Source organism: Mesocricetus auratus, unplaced genomic scaffold, assembly GCF_017639785.1.
Source record: "Mesocricetus auratus isolate SY011 unplaced genomic scaffold, BCM_Maur_2.0 Super-Scaffold_6730, whole genome shotgun sequence".
NCBI lineage: Eukaryota > Metazoa > Chordata > Mammalia > Rodentia > Cricetidae > Mesocricetus > Mesocricetus auratus.
This window is the reverse complement of record NW_024429184.1, coordinates 59,564,585-59,586,107: the sequence shown is the minus strand read 5'-3', so window position 1 is coordinate 59,586,107 and position 21,523 is coordinate 59,564,585. Positions and strand designations below refer to the sequence as shown.

At 44.1% G+C, this 21,523-nt stretch overlaps 1 protein-coding gene across 4 annotated transcripts in view; it reads right to left on the bottom strand.

The window, feature by feature from the left end:
* The window catches only part of Jph1 (junctophilin 1), an 86,728-nt gene extending 68,941 nt beyond the window's left edge, over positions 1–17,787 (bottom strand). For all 4 annotated transcript variants that reach the window (XM_021225263.2, XM_013110897.3, XM_005066771.4 and 1 more), the window contains exons 1-2: positions 17,253–17,787; positions 11,082–11,844 (exon numbers count right to left, since the gene is read on the bottom strand). In XM_021225263.2, coding sequence (XP_021080922.1) covers positions 11,082–11,844; positions 17,253–17,631 — 1,142 coding nt within the window. In that variant the 5' untranslated portion in view covers positions 17,632–17,787. The remainder of the gene's footprint in view (positions 1–11,081; positions 11,845–17,252) is intronic.
* Positions 17,788–21,523: the final 3,736 nt, after the last annotated feature.

The window sequence follows — 21,523 nt, the reverse complement described above, 5'->3', positions numbered from 1 at the left end:
CAGAACAGCTACACAGTGAGACCCTGTCTCAAAACACCCCCCCAAGAATAAAGAGAGAGAAGGTGAGGGTGATTAATTCAGATTCCTCACTTAGGCATACCCCCTATGGAAACCACAAACATCTAAGAGAGGTTAGGCAATGAAAGACAATCCAGTGTGAAGATATTGTGGGTAGAGAAAGCTGCCTGTGTAGAGTCCAAGCCAAGCATCTGTGGCAAACTTGCTAAAGCTGTGTCAGTTACCTCTTCAGAGGGTCTTCTATCCTATTGCTCCATGGCACATGCCAGATACACAGCAGTACTCTGCATCGGGCTGGGTGTTTGCTTTTATGGACAGACTTTTATTTCTTTTTATTTTTAAATTTAAATTAGAAACAAGGTTGCTTCACATGTCAATCCCATGGCTCTCTCCCTTTCCCTCCCCTCCTCCCACACCCTCCCACCAGCCCCCCCCAGTACACCCTCATTTCCCTGGGAGAGTGAGGCCCTCCATGGGGGTGTCCATAGTCTGTCATTTTACCCAGGGCAAAGCCTAGACCCTCCCCCAAGAGTCCAGGATGAGAGTGCATCTCTCATTGTGGGATGGGCATCCAAAGTCCATTTGTATTTGAGGGATAAATACTGATCTACTACCCATTTCAAGAGCTTTGTGTCATATTTGGACAGAGCTTGCACTATATAAATGTTTGCTGAATGGCATTTCGGTAGCATAATAATTTGCAAGAGTGATAGTTTGTTCTAGGATGTTGCCAAGAAAAAAAAAATAGTTCAACAACATAGTTCTTGCTCACTGGGCAGGTCTCCTGAGCACAAATCCTAGAAAGCAGTTTCACAAATCCAAATACCTGCATTACTTTTCACAAGGAAACAGATTTCTAGTCACCTAATGTGAGAATTGTTTTACCTGTTCCTTTTAGAAAGAGCTGTGTCCAGTAACACATGCATAGAATTTCTCTTTTTCAGCATATCCTATAAATAAATATCTTGGTTCCTTCAAGTTTGGATCTGAGCTGTGGAATACTGTGTACTGAGAAATCAAATATCCAAAGTCAGTTAGGTCTGATAGTGAATGACTATAATTAGACAACCTAGGTGATCGAGGCAGGTAGAAAGGCCTTTTTTTTTTTTAAGAATGAATGAAAAGGATGAAATCCAATATTCTGAGGTAAGCAGTGCTCCATCTAGTGAGCCTAGCCCAGAGACTCCAGAGCTATGCTCACTCTGCCCATGCCTGCCAAATCACTTAACACAACCCTGGATGTTCCATGCACAGGCTTTCTTCTCATCCCTCACTGCCCTGCATAGCTCAATGGCGGGATCTTGGCTTGGGTAGTAGTTAGCAGGTGACTATGTAATCTGCTCCTGGTTCTACTACCCCTTGCTTATCCTATACTACCAGCGCCCAGAGCGAGCTTCCTATAGATGATCATGAAAGTCTTCTGCTGAACATCTATTATCAGTACTCCCCTATCTGCAGAATAAAGTCTCAGCTCATTTCCCACATAGCTCCAACCACACTCAGCACTTTATCATACACCCAATTAGAGGATTATTATGCTGTGTACCCTCCTCCATGATTCCACCTTCTAGGAAATGTCCACTCATCCTGCGGTTCTCAGGCTAGATGCCACCTGTAGACACTGCTTCCAGTTTTATACCAGAATAAAGCTCCTCCTACATGGTACCTTAACTCAGCAATTATTCCATAGGTAGTACTTTTTAAATTTGTCCCAGCTGGAGTCTACTAGGAAAAGTCTCAGTTGATGAGGGAAGTCCTGTGTATTTGTCAATAAAGCACTGTTGGCCAATAGGGAACCAAGATAGGTGGGACTAGGAGTCCAGGAGGACTCTGAGAAGGAGAAACACAGAGAGTCAAGATGTAACGCCATGGGGTAGGAAGCCCAGAAACCTCTCCGGTAAGAGAAATACTTAGATTAACAATTATGGGGTAATTACTTAAGTCAGAGCTAGCCAGTAAGAAACAAGCAAGGCCAACAGCTTCATAATTAATATAGCCTCCTGTGTGTTTATTTGTGACTGATGCAGCTCTGGAACCAGGCTGGTGGGAAGGCTTCCCTTTACACTCAGTATTGATTGTACATTTACTTGAAAACTGATAGGTTCAAAGAATGATGAAAAAGCACATTTTACTAAGAACCAAGTCTTAGAAAATGGACTGGCTAATATGTGTCTTTTGCTGATTAAGCTTGTGTCAACAACAAAACTAGGGCAACCCGAGAAAAGAGAACATCAACTGAAGAGCTGCGTCCTTTAAACTGGCCTGTGTGCATGTTTGTGGGGGGCAATTTCTTGATTAATGATTGGTGTAAGAGGGCCCAGGCCACTGGGAAGGTGGCTATGAGTTGTATAAAAACAAGACAGAGCAAGTCATGGGGATCCAGATAGTAAGCACTCCTCCATGGTCTTCTGCTTCAGTTCCTACCTCAAGGTTCCTGCCCTGACTTCACTCAGTGAAGGACAAGTGACCTCCCCAAGTGACTCCCCAAGTTGGTTTTGGTCAGTCTTTCATCACAACAACAGAAAACAAACTAGAGCATGTCTTTTCTGAGATTCCACACAAAAATGTTACTGTGCATAGTAAGATGTGACAGGAAAGGAAGGGATAGATGCTACCCCTTCAGTGGCATCTGTGTCTTCTTAAGGCAAGCAATGGATTCACCAATTTTCAAGTCATTGTGCTGTGCAGGAATGGGATGGAGAACACGGACCACAATGACAATATGACTAACGTCAATTGTGTGATATGCCTTCATTCTCACCCCTGAGCCTTAAATTGCTGGCTTCTGTGGTATATCTCTTCCATGTATTCTAACTAATTGGCTCCTCACATATGCCTCGAGCCCCTGGTACATGAAAACAAAAGTATGCTGCAAAACATAAAAAAAAAAGTCTTCCAACAACTGAAACCAAAGGTTGATTATTTGGTACCATTAAATTGTAAGTAATTTTAACCCTAAGTCAGCAAATTAGCAGACGTCAAATGAAAACTATTTACTACTCTTGACACTGTTTGAAAAGTATTAGAAAGTGACTGAATATGTACATGATATATATTCAGTTGCCTTTAATAAGTTTCTCTTGGTCCAAACAGAATGTCTAAGGAGATTGTCTTCAAAAGAGTACAGCACTCTGAAGGCAATCTTGACTCCTTACATATTAATTAAATTTCTCAGAAAGCAGCTTAGTTTGAATTTAGCATATTATACAACAAATGTGAAACGCCAACTAAAACAGAAGGTCAAAATTCTGAAAAGCTGATTTGATTTTATTCTCAGGAGGCCGTTGTACTAAAGCTGAGTGACTTACATAAATACCTTTGGCATTTGCTGGATCCTGTTCCTAAACACAATGTTCATATTTCATCTATAATAAGAAAAGCATCTCAAAGATTTGCAAGGCACTAGTCTTGCAAGCGTCCAGTTTGGTGTCTTGAGTAAAGGGAGATTGGCAGAGTCAGCTTAATCCATAATGGAAAGTTGTGAGTGGGGAGCTCGGGCGGCTGGCAGCTGCTGCTGGGAGGAGTCCACAGCTGTACTCACTTGCACATGGGATTCTGCCACTTGCCCAAAGACAGAGCATCTCTGCCTCAGAGCTGAGGTCAGAGTATATATAGGACAAGGCTGCAAATGCCATCCCAATTCTGAGGGGCTTCCCAGGGGACAGAACAGTCCTCCGGCCTCCATTATAAATACAGCTGTACTTAAAGGATACTGTTGCTACAATTCTTCACAATTAGAGTATCAGGAACGTGTTCTATTTCACACTAAATGAGATGGAATTTGGTGAAATTTGAACAAGGCGAAATCTAACTGCTACAGGTGGAAGTCCGTCAACATATGACCTCAAGCCTGGCTAATGACTGCAGACTTTCCCCTTCCCCTCTCCCGCTTTCAAAGTCATTTTGAACCAGACAAATCAGTGCAGGATTAAATATCGCCTCAAATCCCATTCATACCACATAAAACATCCTCCTTGCCTTCCTTGTTTAGTCAGATTGAGAGCCATTCCTGTATGACTTGGGTTTTAAAGAACGTTTGTAATATTCTGAAAGTCTGGTTAACAGCGTGGCATTGACTTCAGTCTAACATTCATTATCACTAAATTTGTATTTGGTTACATCTACTTGATCAAAACACACGCCCACCTCACTGTCTGAGTTTCCTAATGAACCCAGATTTGGGAGGTAGAGAAAGAGATTTTGAAAGAAGGGTCCTTAGAAGACAGCCCAACGGAGGTATGAAAAGGCTCTCCTAACAATGTGTTCCTGAGTTGTGTGCAATGACCTATTAAACAGTAGGTGAGTGATATAACATGGGGCTGAGAGTCAGAACTGCCACAGTGGTTTCTCTGTGTCCCCAAGTCACGCCTTCCAGCACACCAGCAGCCAAGCCTCACTCCTGGCTTGGGGGCAGACAGAACTGTCCCTGGGAGGTCATCTTTCTGGTTCCAGCTGTTCTCTCTGCACGCCCACAGACAGGATCCTAGGGACAGCTTCAGGGCCCTGATATGGAGATGCCATGCTTGTCATTAAATACTCCATAGACAACCAAGAGGGAAGAAGTTAGGGCAGGCTCCTAGTTTGCTCCCACAGGAATGGGCATTCTTTTTAAAGAGGAGAAATACATCTCTTTAAATTTCTTGTTTTCCCTGCCTCTTAAAAATATATGTGTGCTGACTCCATACAGGTAAGAGGCCAGAAATGGGGTCCTTGTGTGTGTGTGTGATGCTGAGTAACAGACTAGCCTCATGCACATTACTGAGCCTTGTCCTTAGCCTCATGGAGCAGACTGGAGCTCGTGACTGTGCACACAGCGTCCAGCTTTGTGGAGATGCACCATGTGATAATGTGAAGAAAAATAGCCCATGCTCCACTCAGGGGGACATGCCTGAGTATTATCTGTTGAGTAGGTCCCTGGTAAGTTAGTTTCTAAGGCATTGGAAAGAATTCATCTTCATATAAGAACAACTGTGCTCAACCAGGGCTCAAGCTGGTCCACCTAACATTCACCCCATCAATGAACTCTTGGAGCATGTGTGTGTGGGGTGAATCCAAAACAGCAGGACCTCCATGACATAGGACAAGGACAGGGTGTCCAGGAGGGGCCCCAGCGAGAGCCCATTCTAGGTGGTGTGGCAGAAACCACAGCCCTGAGCCAGACCAAAGACTTGTGGCAATTTAACCTTTCAAGGAAAGATGAGTGGACTAGAGGGTAAACTCTGTGTCTCAATGGGCTACATTATAGTTTCCGAAAGATTCTTATTTTCTTTTTTTGTTTGTTGTTGTTGTTTTGGGGGGAGGTTACAGCAGCAGAGGGCAGATGTAAGGGGACAGGGAGATAAGTGGGACTGGAATCATGCTGTGAAATTGACAAAGAATCAGTAAAAGCAAAACAAACAAAAAACCCCAAAAACTACTTTGCTCACAGTTAAGAACTAACTAGACACCCAGAGGAAAAACAGCAACAACAAAAATCATAGAAAAATGAACATGGTCTTTAAAATGTGACATGTATGAAGTAAGTAGCCTGTCATGCCAAGGTTCCAAAGGCTGAGATAGGAGGATTACTAGTTTAAGTCCAGTGTGGGCAAGACAGCAGCAATGCTATCTCAAAAGCACTAAATAAACAAAACCAACAGATGAACGCAAACTTTCATTTGGGATCTCAAGAGAAAGAATATCCTTTTTCTAATAGAATTTGTGCACTTCAATGACTCGACTTTCCACAACCTGGAACAGAATGAAGAACCCTCCCTGCATCCCTCACTGTCTAAAATCAGGAGTAATCAGTTTATTTTGGATTGATAGCGGCACTGACTCACGGTAACTTTGGATTTTAATTACCCACAAGTGAAGTGTGAATTAAATGAAGTATTTTTTTTTTATAAAGGACTGAACTAGCTATCCTGGACAACTTCCTATGTTAGCCTCAGATATGATTCAGTTTAACCGAGAAAGAGGCAGAACAAGAGAAACTTTGGGGGGGGGGGGATGGGGGAGAGACAGCTGAATATTCAGGCACCTTTGACCCTTAGGAGAGAACAGGCTCTGTTGCTCACTCTTACTTTGTTGCTGTCAAATGCACAGAATGAACCAGTTATTATAATCACTATGGACAAAATTCCTGGAGGCTCCTAATCTGTAGAGGAATTACTGTTTATTATTGGACCAGCTCAACTCCTGCTGAGAATGGAGACACCTTGTCAATGTACCCAGTTGGCCTGTTGGTTTCATGAGGAGAAGGGGTTCCTGTCCCACTAAGTTCTGCATTTTCTATACTTCCTTGACTATCATGGCACAACAAATTATTAGCACTACATTTTCTTCCTTCAAACTATAGTTCATAAATACACGGCAAAACCATATCAGAAAGCCTGGAAGTATTCAAACTTTGAGCGATGAGAACTTAATGTAATTGACTGTCCCCTGATCAAAGGTCATATTGGGGACACAAAAGGGACCAGAACTACCAGTAGGGTCAGCCACTCCCAATCCAGCTGTGAAGTAAGAGTCTCATATGCTTGTCATGTAACGGCACCTCGATTACCACAGGAACTTAATCCACACCGAGGAGGACGGAAGTGGGGAGAACATGGGATCCTGTGTACCTTCCTTGGGGACATATGACATGAGTGAGGACTGGAGATCTGGCCAGGAGGAGAAAAACACATTCTGGTGGGGAGGGGGTAAGAAACTGTAGAAGTATGGGCAGCAGTCTTTAAAAAATCTACAGAAAAGTGTGAAACCCACCCTAGCGTTCTGAAGACAGATGCAGCGAGTTGACCTGTGCACCAAACCATCTGAACCCGAGACCCTCTACACACTTTCTGCTCGTATTTCTCATGTCCACTCCGCCGACAGTCGGACATGTGGGGCTAGCAGGGAGGAGAGAAGAATGTTCCTCGGGACATTACCTGTCCCAGATGCTGGACAGGTAACACTCTTGTCACCAGAAGTGGTGAGGGCGGTCTAGGTGAGGTTGATGGTGGCAGCACAAGTCCCTCGCAGCTAATTGTTCTGTTCCATGGTTACTGACATCCCAAGACTGAAGCCTGGATAGCCACACACCAGTGAGCCCCACTAGTTTCAGTGAAATGGAGCAGGACAGACGTGCAGAACCAATAGTTCCCGTGAACTCTCTGATCTACCACCACCTTGCATCCTCTTGATGCTATTATAGGATAACCCTAGCGTAAGCAGTCATTTGGGTCCTTAGTGGCTCCAAGTCAGCTCTCTTGCCCGTCACTCTCTCACAGTGCATTACCCCTCTTCTATGATGACTGTTTCCTGAGGTTCAGCTTAATACAAAACCCTGCTTTTGTCCAAACTCCTCTCCAAGTTTCTAAGTTTGGCTCTGTAAGAACCACTTCTCACTCGCTCTTTCAATAAAATGCTTTCTCTTCCCGACAACATTTGCTCTCAAGTATTACGAACCTCCTTGAACATCTTAAGGAATTACTGGAGTCACAATGGAATAAATGGTGACTGAATGAGAGACAGGATTGACAGGACAAGGATGACTGAAGGAACTGCTGGAGAAAGAGCTAAGAGAAGAATGGTCATGAGTGTTGGTAGCAGGTCATTCAGAGGGACAGTGAATAATCTTGGATGACGCCTCATCTCTACCTCTCAATATGAGGGGAGTCAATCAGTCATTCAAGTTCTGGTGCTGTGACCTTTAGTCTTCTCTACCCAAACAGACTTATATTAAACAAGCACAATGTTGTAAGGGATCCATTCTTAGGTATAATGCTCTAAATACTCCCATGAGTCCAGCTGGTTAGTTCCCATCAAAGGATAAAAATATGGGCGAAGGAAAGACAAGGGGTCTGGTTTTGGGTGCTGGCATCTTCTCCTTGGTTTGGAAGTCTCTCAGAGAGTATGCCATCTACATAGCAGGGAGGCTGAGGTCAGCCACTGGCATGGAAGCTTAGTGATGGCCAGGCATGCTTCCTTCTTGAAATAATCGCAGCTGCTCTCCTATCTAAGATTTCTTAAGCAACAGAGTTGAAACCCGTGTTAGTCACTGAAGACGAATTTTACCCCAATCAAGACAAGAAGGGAAGGGGGAAAATGTCATTTTTTAACAATACTTTTTGAATCAGAGCAGAAACTGAGGAAAAGTTCTATGGTTCAATAAATTATGAACATCCCTTCTAGTTTTAATTTTAAGTTAAAAAAATTACATTTCCCAATGTGTGCATATGTAGGCATATATCTGAAGATCAGCAGTCGGTTCTCCCTTTCCCCATGTGGGTCTGGGGGATTATACTTAGGTCATTAGGCTTAGTGGTCAGTACCTTCACACACTGAGCCATCTCCCAGGCTCTAATTTTGATTTTTTAAAGAGCTAATCTGCTAGTAAGTCATCTATACATTTTATACCTACCCTGTGATGTTTAATACCTAGTTATATCATCACCTATAAACAACTATGTCATGGAGAATGTCAGTCAGTCAGCTACCTTCTTCAAAGATAAAGTCAAAACTCTGTGTTAAAGTATCTACTGCAATTTTGGACCTGGTGGGGAGGGCAGGGGAAGAGGAGAGGGAGAGGGAGCTGGGATTGACATGTGAAACAAGATTATTTCTAACCTAAATTTTAAAAAAAGTATCTACTGCATCAAGGGCATTGGAAAATAAAAGAAAGTAGAAAAGTTTAGTTGAGTGTTTTTAATTTTTTTTGTCTGTTATGTCATCTGAATACTACCTTTGTGTTGTGGAAAAACAAAAACACCTCACACAACTCCAACCCTCCTTTTAAGAGAATGAAGTGCACAGTTGAATACTGTGAACTACAGGCACGGTGCTGCCTGAATTTCTCAAGCAGACACATTTCAAACTTCCTCAACCCCAAACCCACAAGCAGTGACTACTTAGCTCACCTGTCCCCTGACAGCTACCATTCTGCTCTGTTTTTTAGTTTGGCCACTTCAGATGACCCATTTAAGTAGGACCAAATAGTATTTGTCCTTCATTTCATTTCATTTAGCATAATGCATTGAGTATTTTTAAGTTGCTAAATGACATCTCGGCTGCTGAAAGTGTAAGGTCTGAAGATGTCTGGGCTATTGACTATGTGATACAGTACATCAACATATGAGGCAGTGTCCCCAAACCACATGCCACTCTCTCCGAGTGTTTGTTCCAACAGAAGAATGTGGCTCTGACTTGGGAAAATGTTTCATGTCGCTAGGATAGTCAGAGACTGTCTCTGTGCCACAAGCATGCCCTTCAGGAATTTAAACACGCCATGAAAACCAAGTTAGAATACATCACTTGCAAGAGTGTCCTGCACAGGGTTATTTCCCATACACTAAGCCCAACTTGCCTATAGTGTGCTATTAACTTGTAAGGAGAACATGGGATGGAAGATTCCAGGAGTGCGTTTAAAATTAGAGATTGGGACCTAGCAAGTGAAGGATGCAGAGTCAGCTCTACAAGGGAGCTGAGGGCCAGCAAAGTCAGAGAGACTGCATGAGCCAAGTGCCCTGAAATGCATGCAGATCTAGTGCTTAGCAAAGAAAACTGTTACACCAGAGGGTACTCAGGAAAGAGCGTCAGAGAAATCCTTCATGGGAGTTCTCGTTGAGCAAAACTGTGTGGGCTAAAATAACACAAAAAAGTGACTTCTTTTCACTTTCCAATCATTGCTTCAGATGCAACAGTACTCCTAAAACAGGCTTATTCAAAGCAAAGCAAACGAGTCTAGAGTTCATGAAGTGTTAAAGAACAGCTATGAATTTACCACATTCTTGTGTATTAAAAGTTCAAATACTGGGACTGGAGACATGGCTCAGTGGTTAAGAGCACCTGCTACTCAATGTAGAGGACCAGGGTTTGGTTCCTAGCATCCACACAGTAGCTCATGACTGCCTATCATTCCAGCTTCATGGCGCCAGACATCCTCTTCTGACCTTGGGGGGAACCAGCATGTGGCACACATAACCTCCTGTAGGCATCTACACATAAATAATAAATCTTTTAAAAAATTAAATTCCCTATGGTCCAACCAAAAGGGGTGGGGCTACTCACTGATTTTAGTACTAAGAATAAACATCCAAAGGCATGCTAATATTTTGTGGTTTCAGAAGAAGGTTTATTAAGGCAGATGAGTATTATTGAAGCAGAGACAGGATTTTAAATATCCTATGCCAGATTTATGTCTGAAGTCACATGTAACTATGGCCAGTCCTTAACACCTAGAACTAAGACCTCCAAGCAAAACCAGCGCTGTCTAACTGATGGTGCCTATCATTAGTAAAACTCTATCCTTACATGTGTCTCCATCCTTTGTGCTGAACCATGGAGCGGAGTTTCTAGAGTAAAACCTCGACACAGAACTCTCCCCTGCCCACATGCATCCCTCTGTCCACCTCTTACCGACCCGTTTTCTCCTGCGTATGCCAGCCCTCCTCTTGACTGCTCTACTTTCTTCCAACCTTGGCACACTAAGAATCCCATCTGTCCACGTCAAGTTCTCTCCGCCCCCTTCTTTTAATACACAAGTGATCTAATCTTTCCTGCACACTGGGGCGATCCTTCCCAGCCTTGGCCTTCTGGTCTGTTCCTGTGGAGGAGCTCTGGCTGTTTCAACATCCATGCTAGATTTCATCCTCTTCCCTTATGCTTCTTCCTTTCCTAGACCTCTACGTCTTTCTCAAAGCTGATTCAAAAAGCCTCGAACAGAATTTTAACCTATATTGTAGATATGTTTCTACACAAAGGGATAATTTCTCTAACACACAAAGTAGTGACAGTATTTCTGAGGCACTTTAAAAATACCAACTTTCTGGACTTAGAGATGTCTGGATGAACTCCATCAGGTTGTTACATATTAGGGACATAATTCAGAAAAGAAAGGTTGTCTCATGTGCCTTTAACAGTTTTTGAAAATGGTTTCTCACTCTTATTCTGTTGGAGTCAATCATTTTCAGTCTCCCCCCTCCCCCAAGTGTACTGGGAACCTATTTGGTGACACCATCAGCAGAGAGAAAACTACAGTGTTCTGAAGACCCTCCATCCCTGCCTTAAGCCAAAGCACCCGCCCTGTATTCACATACCTTGAGTTTGCTATTTCCACTTTGGTTCTGGCCATGGCGGCAGCCCTTTGTGCGCCTTCAATCGCTCTATCCACCTTCTCCCTAGTTTTTGTATTTCTTATTGGTATAATCTGCTTCCTTATTCCACGGACTAGGATATTATTTTTGTATTTTCCCTCTTCCTTGGAGCCATCGGGAAACACGGTGCAGCCGTACCCATGCCTCTTGTTATTGGCCCACTCGCCTTCGTACTTCATGCCATTGGAGCGCTCGCTGATGCCGAAGCCATTGCGCTTATCATTTTTCCACTCGCCCATGTAGGTTTCCGTGGTGGTGGCATCCACATGATCTTCCATTGCGCAAAAATCACAGTCGACATCACCGAAGCTGATCGTGGAGTTGGCGTCACTGGAACTGATTCGGCTCATGGCTGCATCGCTGCGGACAGAGCTGCGCTTGCTGGAGATGGAAGACTTGGATTCGGACTTGCGGAGTTTCATGCTGCCAAGTAGAGAGCCCCGTCGGAAGAGGCCACCCTTCTTCTTGCCCAGCTCTGTGTCTGCGTGGAAGTTGAGCACGAAGCCGCCTCTGGTGCCAGCTGGGTTGTCTGCAGCAGCAGCTGCAGCAGCATCATGTAGCACGCTACCATTGCTCTGCTCGCTGCGCAGCGAGGCCAGCGAGGTGCGTAGTGGGGAGCGGATCACCGTGGCCATGCCATATGGCACGCTCTGGCGCACACCGTAGCCATGCCGCATGCCTCCAGCCCACTGGCCCTGGTAGGTACCTTTGAGAGAGCAGATCGGTAAGAGTGTGTGAGTTTTGGGGGATGGCATCTGTACACTGAGAGTACAGTACCCCGGACAGGAAGGGCCAGGGTCAAATTCAACACACTTCTTGAGGGCATCCCTGGTTAACATTTTTCATTCACCTGTGAATGGCTACCTGGTGCCTTGATTTCTTATGGTTTTAATCTGTAATTTAATCTATAATCTATAATCAGTTGGATTTCTGATTATCATTCAAAACTTTTAGGAATGGTAGGCATGCATAGGAATCACAGTTTAGTGTTTGTGTTTCTCAGGAAATTGAACCTAAGACCTTATATATACTAGGCTAATGCTCCACTAGCAAGCTATACACTCAGAGTTGTGAATTGCGTTTGCTCAATACAAATAGAGTGATCAGTGAAAATAACCTTTTCCCTTCTGAAAGCATCAAAGACCTTAGTGAGGCAGAAAAAAAATGTATTCTAGTCATGGTTTCACATGTAAGTTTTACTAATTTAGCTGAAAAATGGCTTTGAGGTCTTTGCCCAGTACAGCATTCTAAAAAGCACCAAGGTTTAACACTAGTAACAGTGATGGGACACGGGTTGTCTAACAAGCTGTCTTGGCTTTTCTATGACATTAAACATCCTACACTCAGGGAAGGGCAAGCTGGGGATTGATGTGAGTGTGAGTGTGTGTGAGTGTGCCCACGTGTGCTCGCCCAGTAGCATATTACTTGCGGAATTTGTTTTCTCCTGGGCATTCTCTACACGGCTCTCCCTAATCTCTGGCAAAGCACTGTAAGTCTCACCACACACTGCAAATACCTGAGGGTAGGACCTGATTCTCAGAGGAAGGCAAATGTTTCAAACCCATTCATAGCTTATGAGTCCTGTGGTCTCTGTGGTCTCCGGCTGTCTAGAGACTATGTTTACAGAGCTTGAATGAACTGACGGATGAAAGAAACTTTAAAAATCTTAGAAGAATACTTGACAGTGTCCATTAAAATTTTGCTGCTCCAGATCACTTTTTCAATGAATATTATACTTTAAAAAGTCTAATAAGAATGTAAATAGTATAATGGGAATATAAATGTAAAAGGTAATATAAACTGTAAAAATATTTTCAGTGAGTTTTTCTACTTAATAATTGAAGATAAGATTAAAAAATATCCTGGTAGGGGTTTTTAAATGCTCTTTGGAGGAAAGAAAGGCTAAACTAAGGAGCTTTGAATTTTCAAAGTCAAGCTCATTCCCTTTAATTAAAGGCAAATTTTGCATTCTTTGTATGACCCCAGAGTAGCTATCTGGAAGAAATTTTAGATGTAATTGCTTTGGTGTTATTCTTAACAATTCCCAATGTCATAGAAAATAAATCATGACTACAGTCTGTTGATCTTGTTCTGTTTTTGATTATACTTTGTATTTTACATCGCCTTGGAGGGTTCCATTGATTGGGGTACATTTATTTTTTTAATGCAACAAGTGCTAATTCTTTTGGGGGTACTGTTATTTCTTAAGTTGGTATCTTAGTATGTAGCTTAGGTTGGCTTGGAACTCTCAATCCTATGGGAGCCTCCTAAATGTAGGGATTACAAGGACATATCACTGTGTCTGTATGAGCTAGTGGTTTTAATAGGAACTGTTCCCAAGTCAAAGGTTTGGATCAATTTCAAAACTATCTTCTCCCTCTTCTCATTCTGATATATTTACAGTTCATAAACTGACAACAGAAGGCAACAATGAAATACTAAGTAAAGGGTCTGGTACTATGACTGCCATAGTCTAGGTAGACGGGAAGTTAACTTCATACCTATGAACTTCTAATGGGGTGAGGCACAGCTCTCAAAACAGGGTAAGATTGTTATATATAAACATTTCAGATACTGCTTATGGGGATACATGTCTGCAATTTCAGCACTTGGAAGGCTGAGGCAGGAGATTCATGTGTTCCAGGCCAGTCTGGGCTACACAGCTGGACCCTGTTTTAAAAATGTTAGTGTTTTTTTGTTTTGCATGATAATGACCTTCCTATTGAATAACAGCTATCTCCAAACATTGCTGCCCCTATAGGAAAGACAATGATTTATTAGAAACTTCTAACTTTGACTTTTTTCTAGATAAAATCAAAATAGTAGGATGAAATTTATACAACCTTATACACACACTAAAACAAATCACCATATTTGACATTTTATTCAGTTAAAATGCCATATTCCTAGCATTCTAACTTTTCTATAGAATGAGTTTGCTAAAATAGTTTATAAAGATGCTATTTGGTGTTAAGTATTTATGCCTTTAAAACACAACTATCCCATCTTAGTAGAGCCTAAACATCAACAGAAAACTAATGGCCACTTTCCTCCAAATGACAACTCCAACATCAAGCCAGTAGACTTTCCAAAGATCTGCTTCAACATTCAGGCTGTTTAAAAACCAGCAATAATTAGATAGTTTAAATATCTTTGGAACTATAGAATAGGAGGACAGTGACAAGGAACAAAGGTATCAGGCACCTTTCCCTTCTGTGTTGTTATGATATCACAGTATGGGAGAGAATTTCTCCAGGACATCCAGAGCACCACTAGAAACTAGTTTGGTCAAACTCTACGTGGTTGATCTGAGTTTGAAAGCAGTTTGGTTTAGTCAATGAACCTAGAAAACAGAACCCATTTCTTTATGAAGCAGGTGGCCTCCCAAGTTCTTTTGTTCAAAAGGAGGTACGATTTACTGTTCTCCATCCCTAAATTCCAGTACATATTTAACATGAAAATAACATCCTTTTTTTTCAGGTTCTGCTTCAAATTGTATTCATTTGGGAGCTGATTTCTAAAGATCTGTCCATCTTAACTGCACAATATCATAATGGATGGTATCCAGATTGGAATGAATTTTAGTCAAACTTGGACTGCTGTGTGCCAAGCTTAAGTATATGCTTTGAAAGGCTACATGCAACTGTAATTCTGCAGACAAAACAAACAAAAAAACCCCAAAAATAAATCACATGGGTGAGGTAGAAGATGTAGCTCTGCTGGTAGAGTGCTTGTCTGGCATGAATGAAGCCTGGATTCCATCCTCACCTGGTCCTGGAGAGGTAGTGGCAGAATGTTTATAGTTTGAGGTCATCCCCAGCTTGACGCTAGCCTGAGCTACAAGTGACCCCACAATTCAAATACATAAATAGAACAGTGGGTCTTTCTAGATATCTTCTATAGTTTTATAACAGATTTTTTAAAAGTATAGCAGATCAGAATTTACAAAAAGAATCTGGGAATGTAGACTTGGATTTCATGAATATGATGCATTTAGTTCTTAATATTTAGGGAGTTTCTATCTCAGCAACACTTTACATAGAAATCTTTAGTGAAATAAAGTGATACTTCTCACATGGAATTACAACTTCCTTCTCTATTGTCTCCAGAAATACATGGAGAGACAAAATTAAGCTAACTCTTAGGAAGAAGCTGGTGTTTCCACTTGGAATTAAACCTCTGTAGCAATATAGCTCTGTTTAGGCCATTTTTTAAATTTATGCACTTTCTGATAAAATGTGGTGACATGAGAGAAACCAGGAAATGGACATTCAAAAGTGATCTACATGCTTAAATTTGTTTTTCTGACTATAGCACAACGTTTTTTTTGTAGAAAAAGAAAACCACAGTGCTATGATGATGCCAAATTTTGTCTTTTTAAATTTTCAAAGTTAGTTAAAACAGAAGGCAGATTATTCATGGTCATTTGGAGGTGTATCTGGCCTTCTACAAATAGACACAAAAATGGCTTTTACCGTGTTCTATGTTTTGATTACTAGGGATAACGAATACTCTAAACCACCAGGTTTCATTTAATGAGTTTTAACTTTCAAAAGACGCCTATGTTGTAATTAAGTTGCAATAAAGCATGTCTATTTTATAATCTTCAAAATAAGGGCTATGCAATGATAATATTAAAAAAAAAAACAAGTTTTCCACTGTTGAGCACAGTATTTTGTTACATTAGAGCTAAGGCTTCGAATCAAATTCAGTCTCAAACACTCATAAGGCTGTCAACCAAGGCATTTTCTGGTGCTTCCAAATATTTAAGGCCCACTGTTACCTACCATGGCATGCAGGGCTCGGCCCATAGAAAAGTATTAAGACCCTCCCTTTAATCCTTGAGAGCCATAGCCTTTATTTATATTGTAGGGTGAAAAGATGTCTTTAAAAAAATCCTACCATTCTGCTGTTTTGCATTTGAAACACGGTCCAAGTGTTCTGAGCAAGTGAAGTGTACAAATTGTATAAGCTTTTATATAAGCAATCGCATAACGGGATTTCAGTGGGCTGGAGAAACTTTTAATTGGATCCCTTTAATAACCTCCAACTCTGAAGCGGCTTAATTCCAAAAGGTGACATAGCCTCCTACAATCCGTTTCAATTAAACAGGACTATATTTATTATCAGAAAGTGTACTTTGCCAAAACATAAGCCACTCGTCTCCCTCGGCTTTGTTTTCAAAGAAATTAATCAAATTTTGACACCTGTTTCACTAATGTATGCTCTTCCTAGAGAGAAAAATGAATCCTGACCTATAGTAAACACAATTACAAGGCAAACTTCGTTAAATAGCATCCAGGTGTGTTTAGCACCCTTTAATGAACATCAGGGATAAAGCATTCTCTTCAACTTTTTCTTTATCTTTTTTTTTTTAATGGCAACTCCTCCGTCGCTTTTCAGAAAGCATTTTCCCAGTAATTTGCAGAGAGCTCTCCAGGTCAGCAAAGATTACAGTCTGCTGATTCAAAGTACTTTAAGGAGCCAAGTGAAAGTTAGGGAGAAAATTGGGAATTTCACCTGCTTTCAGTGGTCGCTTCGCTGCCCATAACTAGGACTCTTCAAAATACACCCTCCATAAGGTCCAACTCCCCAACATCCTACTTATGGGGTTCTGGCTTCTATCTTTAGGCTAACTAGAGGACCAGAAGCGAAATACGAGACTCCACGTGAAACCAAACCGTAGGGCGGTCAGCACCGACCGGCAGCGGAGCAGCCCAAGGCGTCTGTCTTAACTCCACCAGAGTGGCGATTTCAAACCCGGCCCGGAGAGGGAGGGATCAGGAACGTAATGTGAAGGGCTCAAGTGACAGCGTCCTCTCTCCTGCCCAACCCTCCCGGTGGCAGCGGAGCTGGCCCCAGCCAGGTACACGCGCGCCTAACTCCCTGGGTGTGGACACCCCGCTCGCCCGGGGAACCAGGTCGGAGCAGACCCTCGCGCCCCAGCCGCGTACCCACGCAGTCTTGCGGTGGGATGAGGGGGGCCGGAGGGATGGGGACCTCCCCAGGTGTTTTGGCGGGTTTCCGGACGCGTGCGCTTCGCGTCCTCCCCACGTCCCCGCAGCCCCGGAGAGCCCACCGTGCTAGCCCGCGAGCCGCCGCGACGTCGCTCACCTCCATCCCCGTAGGTCTCCACGCCGTACCCGTCCTGCAGCCCGTTACTCCAGGTACCCTCGTAGCGGGCGGGGGTGCACAGGCTCTGCCGGACCCCGTAGCGCCCCTTGAAACCATGTGACCACTCCCCCCGGTACATCCACTTGCCCTTCGTCTCCACCCCCAGCCCGTGTCGCTTGCCCTGCGCCCAGTAGCCCTGGTAGGTGTTGCCGCTGGGCCAGGTGTAGCCTCCGACCACCTCGAAGCCGTGCGACCAGGAGCCAGAGTACTCGCCCTGGCCCTTGGGCCCCGTGCAGATGCCATGCCCGTGCGCCTTGCCCTCCTCCCAGCCGCCGCAGTAGGTGCCGCCATCGTCGAAGTCGAACCTTCCGCCCGTCATTCGGGGGGCAGCCCCGGCGCGCTCGCCGCGGGGGCACGGACGCCGGCAGAGCTGGGCACGGCAGGGTGTAGCTTAGGGGTAGGGGCCCGGCGGGCGAGCTCACGACTGCGCCCCGGGCAGCTCGCACCGCCGATCGGCTCCAGTCCGACGCCGCCCCCGCCCTCCCCTCCTCTATCGCCTCCGCCGCCGCCGCCTCTCGCCTCCTCCTCCGCCGCCGCCCCGGCCAGCGCCGCGCGCGAGAGGACAGCCCAGGCTCCCGAGCGGACCTTCAGCTGCTCCCGCCCGCCCACGTGAGCCGGGCGCCGCCCCGCGCCCGCCCCTAGTCCCCTCCCTGGGCGCCGAGGCCCGGCCCCACGACGCGTCCGCCCGCCCGCGGGCCCTGCCCCCAGCCCCCGGAGCCGCGCTTCCCCGCCGGCTGACCGGCGCGCGAGCTCTGGACGCACGTGTGTCGGCGCACCGGGGCGTGGGTGGGAGGGCGAGTGTGCTCTGGGACGAGCGACCGTCAAGCCTGTGGATGAAAGCGCGACTGGTGGTGTGGGGGCCGAGCTCTGGGCTGCGGGAACCTCCGCTGTTTGGGGGCTTTTCAATTGTGTTAAATCTCTGTAAGTGAGGCCACGTGTGTGATGAGGGGAAAAACTCGTATGTGTGTGTGCCTGCATGGGTTTGTAGTTGCGGTTTTTTTTTTCTTCCTCCAGCATTCCAACTTGTGCGCTGTTGGATTTGCCATGCGCAGCTGTCATCATGAATTAATATGCTCCAAATATATGTCTGCATGTGATAAATCTGTGGCAGCCTAGATATAATTGTGCAGAATGTTCTTTTACACCTACCCATTTCAGGGCACATGTGTTTGCGTCTCTTTAATGAAGATTCAGAGAGCGAGCAATGCAGTTTCAAAAAGCATGGCGTAAATTGGTTAGTTTTTCGTTGTAATAATGGTAGGTTTTCTGTCTGGCTTTGCAGGCGCATTGTCTTTTACATTCCAGCCTGTTCCCTCATCTTTTCTCAACTTAAATTCTTGAGCCTGGACATGTGTAGCCAAACAGGCTCAGTCTGTGTATATTGCTTGAGTGCCTGGAATGCACACCTGGAACCTCTCCACTGGTGCCCACGGTTTAAGAGAGTAAACAGAAGTTTTCAAGGAGAAATTTAGTAAGACACTCCTCTAGTGGTACAAAGAAGCTGTGACCTGCTAAACCGGGACAGATGTCAGCCGATCCACTCTCTTGCAACACCACCACCTTGTTGAGTTCACAAACCTCCAGATCTTTCAACCCTTTTCACCGTTTTCTGAAGGGAAACACCAGCGGTGCCCTTCCCTTTCTAGGTTACATAATGGCTTAGTATGTTGTGACAGCCGTACCCAGTGAAGAATTCAGGAATTGGCAACAGGATAGTTGGGTCACTTAGCAAAGTCTCTCCTGAGACCTTCAGTGTCAGTGGGGGCAGTCTTCTCCAGTCACAAGCAGGGGTCTCAGAAGGCCTCCCAGAGAAGCAGTTGTATGGTGCATTCCTGCTGTTGCTCAGGCTAAGTGGCCTCTATGTGGCCAGGTGAACGAACACACAGGACTCTCACTGTAAGGAAGGGTGTCAAAAGGCCAGCGAGGGCAGAGGAGTGTTTCCTGAACAGAATTGTCTCTCACAGAACTGGAGCTGCCTTTCCTGCCTGCCTGTCTGAAAGACTAACAGAAAAATCTGTTTACAACTGAGCCAAATCACCAAAGAGAATTAGAAACCCTCGTCCATGGTGCTGCTTGCAGAGTTGCCAGGAATAGTGCTTACCCTAGTGGCCTGAAATAATTAGGCATCTTGCTCAGCATCTTGTCCTGGACTGGGGATTGATTTAGGCCACTGGGAAAATGAGGACCCAGGGCTTTACAGCTGGGCTACAACTCCATGACTCCGTTATGAGAAACACCAGGATTGGGACTCACACAGAGTGACTGAGTCCCACCTGTTCTGAGGTTCTGTTTGAAGGGAAAGGAAGTGGGGTTCTCAAGATGATATTTTTTCTTTGCCTTTCAATTGGCTTTCTTACCAGAGTAAGCATTTATGTTTTGGTTTTGCTGGGTTTTGGTTTGGGACTTACCTCTGTGTGTTAGGATCTATGAGTTCTCTAAGAGCTTTTTTTCCCCTTAAAGTATTCTTTGTTTGTTTGTTTTGTGTTTTCCAATTCTCCAAAAATGAGGACTTTCATGGAGTGTCCTGGACATCACAATTTTCTGGCTTCTGCTGTAGCTATGTGGTCATTCATGGTGCAGGGAAAATAAAGGTAAATCTACACCGACATTGCTGTTTACTTTTTAATCTGTTCTTATAGCTAACCTTCCTTGCAAAGAACCTTAAGTAAAATGGAGAATCCTTCTGCTAGAGATGAGCTGTTACATTTCAATGAAAGTTACTCCTAACTGTTACTGGTCCTCATGGGAGAAAGTTAGTATTGAACTTTTACTGTCTTCCAAACAAGTTTTCAAGCAACTGAGTGCACAAGCCATGTCTCCATTTTCTTGATGGTACCGCAAAGAAACATTTCCGTCTCACAGGAGTGGGTATCAAGGTTTGGAGGCTGCGGTAGGAGGAGGGGGGCAGAGGTGCAGTGCAAGCAGTTTCTAGCAGGGGAACACTGCTGCAGTCTCAGAGTCAGGGCTAGTAATGTCCTTATGTTCCCTCTCTCTGAACCTTTGCCCTGGATAAGGGGGAGTTGAATTTAGCTTTAAGACCGGATTAGTAAGAAGAGAAATGTGAATGTTGGTGTGACAGGTGGGATGGGGGAGGTCAGCAAGGCCCAGGGGCCAACAGCTTCCACTCTCAGCAGCAGCTTTTCCTTTGTGCACGAAGTCTAGCCCTTACAAGCTTCTCTCCTGAAAACTGTGTAGAACAAACCGTAAACTGCTTTGCTGCATGTCTGGTTCGTGCATTGGCAAGGATGTTTTGCTTAGAATTCAATGATGCCATTGCTTTTTACTCCATGACTTGATGTCAATAGAGTTATTGAGAATTTTAATAAAACGTTCACAGATGACAAAAGGGCTAAAGTATGGGTGTTTCTTGTTTAACGAAGGTGAACTAAAATGTATAAAGAAATACATAGAATTAAAATGAGTCATGTAATTCAAAGTGAACGTTATTAGCTTGATTTATCAAGTCAAGCAGTCCAAATGATTTTTTGTAATGTGTTCATAAAATTTCAAATTGTGCTTAACAAATAAAAAGAATCAGGAAATACAAGCCTTCAGACAACATGAAATAAAAAGAATTCCAAAGTTAATGATCTTCAAATGTTTTAGGGCAATGGCTGCATAGCAGAACTTGTGCTAAGACTTCAGATCTGTGTTTTTTTTCTATGCTAGGGATTGAACTTGGGACTTGGTGTATGTTAGGTAAGCACTCTACCACTGCTTGTTTTGTTTGGAAAGAGAGTTTTGCTGTCTTGGCCTGGAACATTCGATTCTCCTGCTATCACCCCTCTCCCCATGCACCCCAGTTTGTGGATGACAGGCTTGTGCCAGCACCATGGCTTCAGGTGGTCTTTTGTTCCTGAGTTTTATTGAAGAGCACATTGAGAGCCGCCGGTGTGAGGAGGAAGCAGCCTGGATGTGCAGTAAGGATGGATGGTAGAGATGATGTCTGGTTTGTCTAAATGATTTATAGTGCTACTGTCTAGAATTTGAAGGACAGATTAAAGAAGAGTAAATTAGAGGAGTTGGTTTTGGACAGATGAACTCAGGTAGGAGAGGATGATCCCCAAATCATGCAGATACAATACAGCTGAGGTAGCTCACAGGGGTATGCTTGCCTAGCATACATGAGGCTCTGTGTTCTATCCCCTTACTGCAAACAAAACCCAGAAACATAGAGCAGGTCATCAGCAGGCATTTGGGTAATAGGGGTG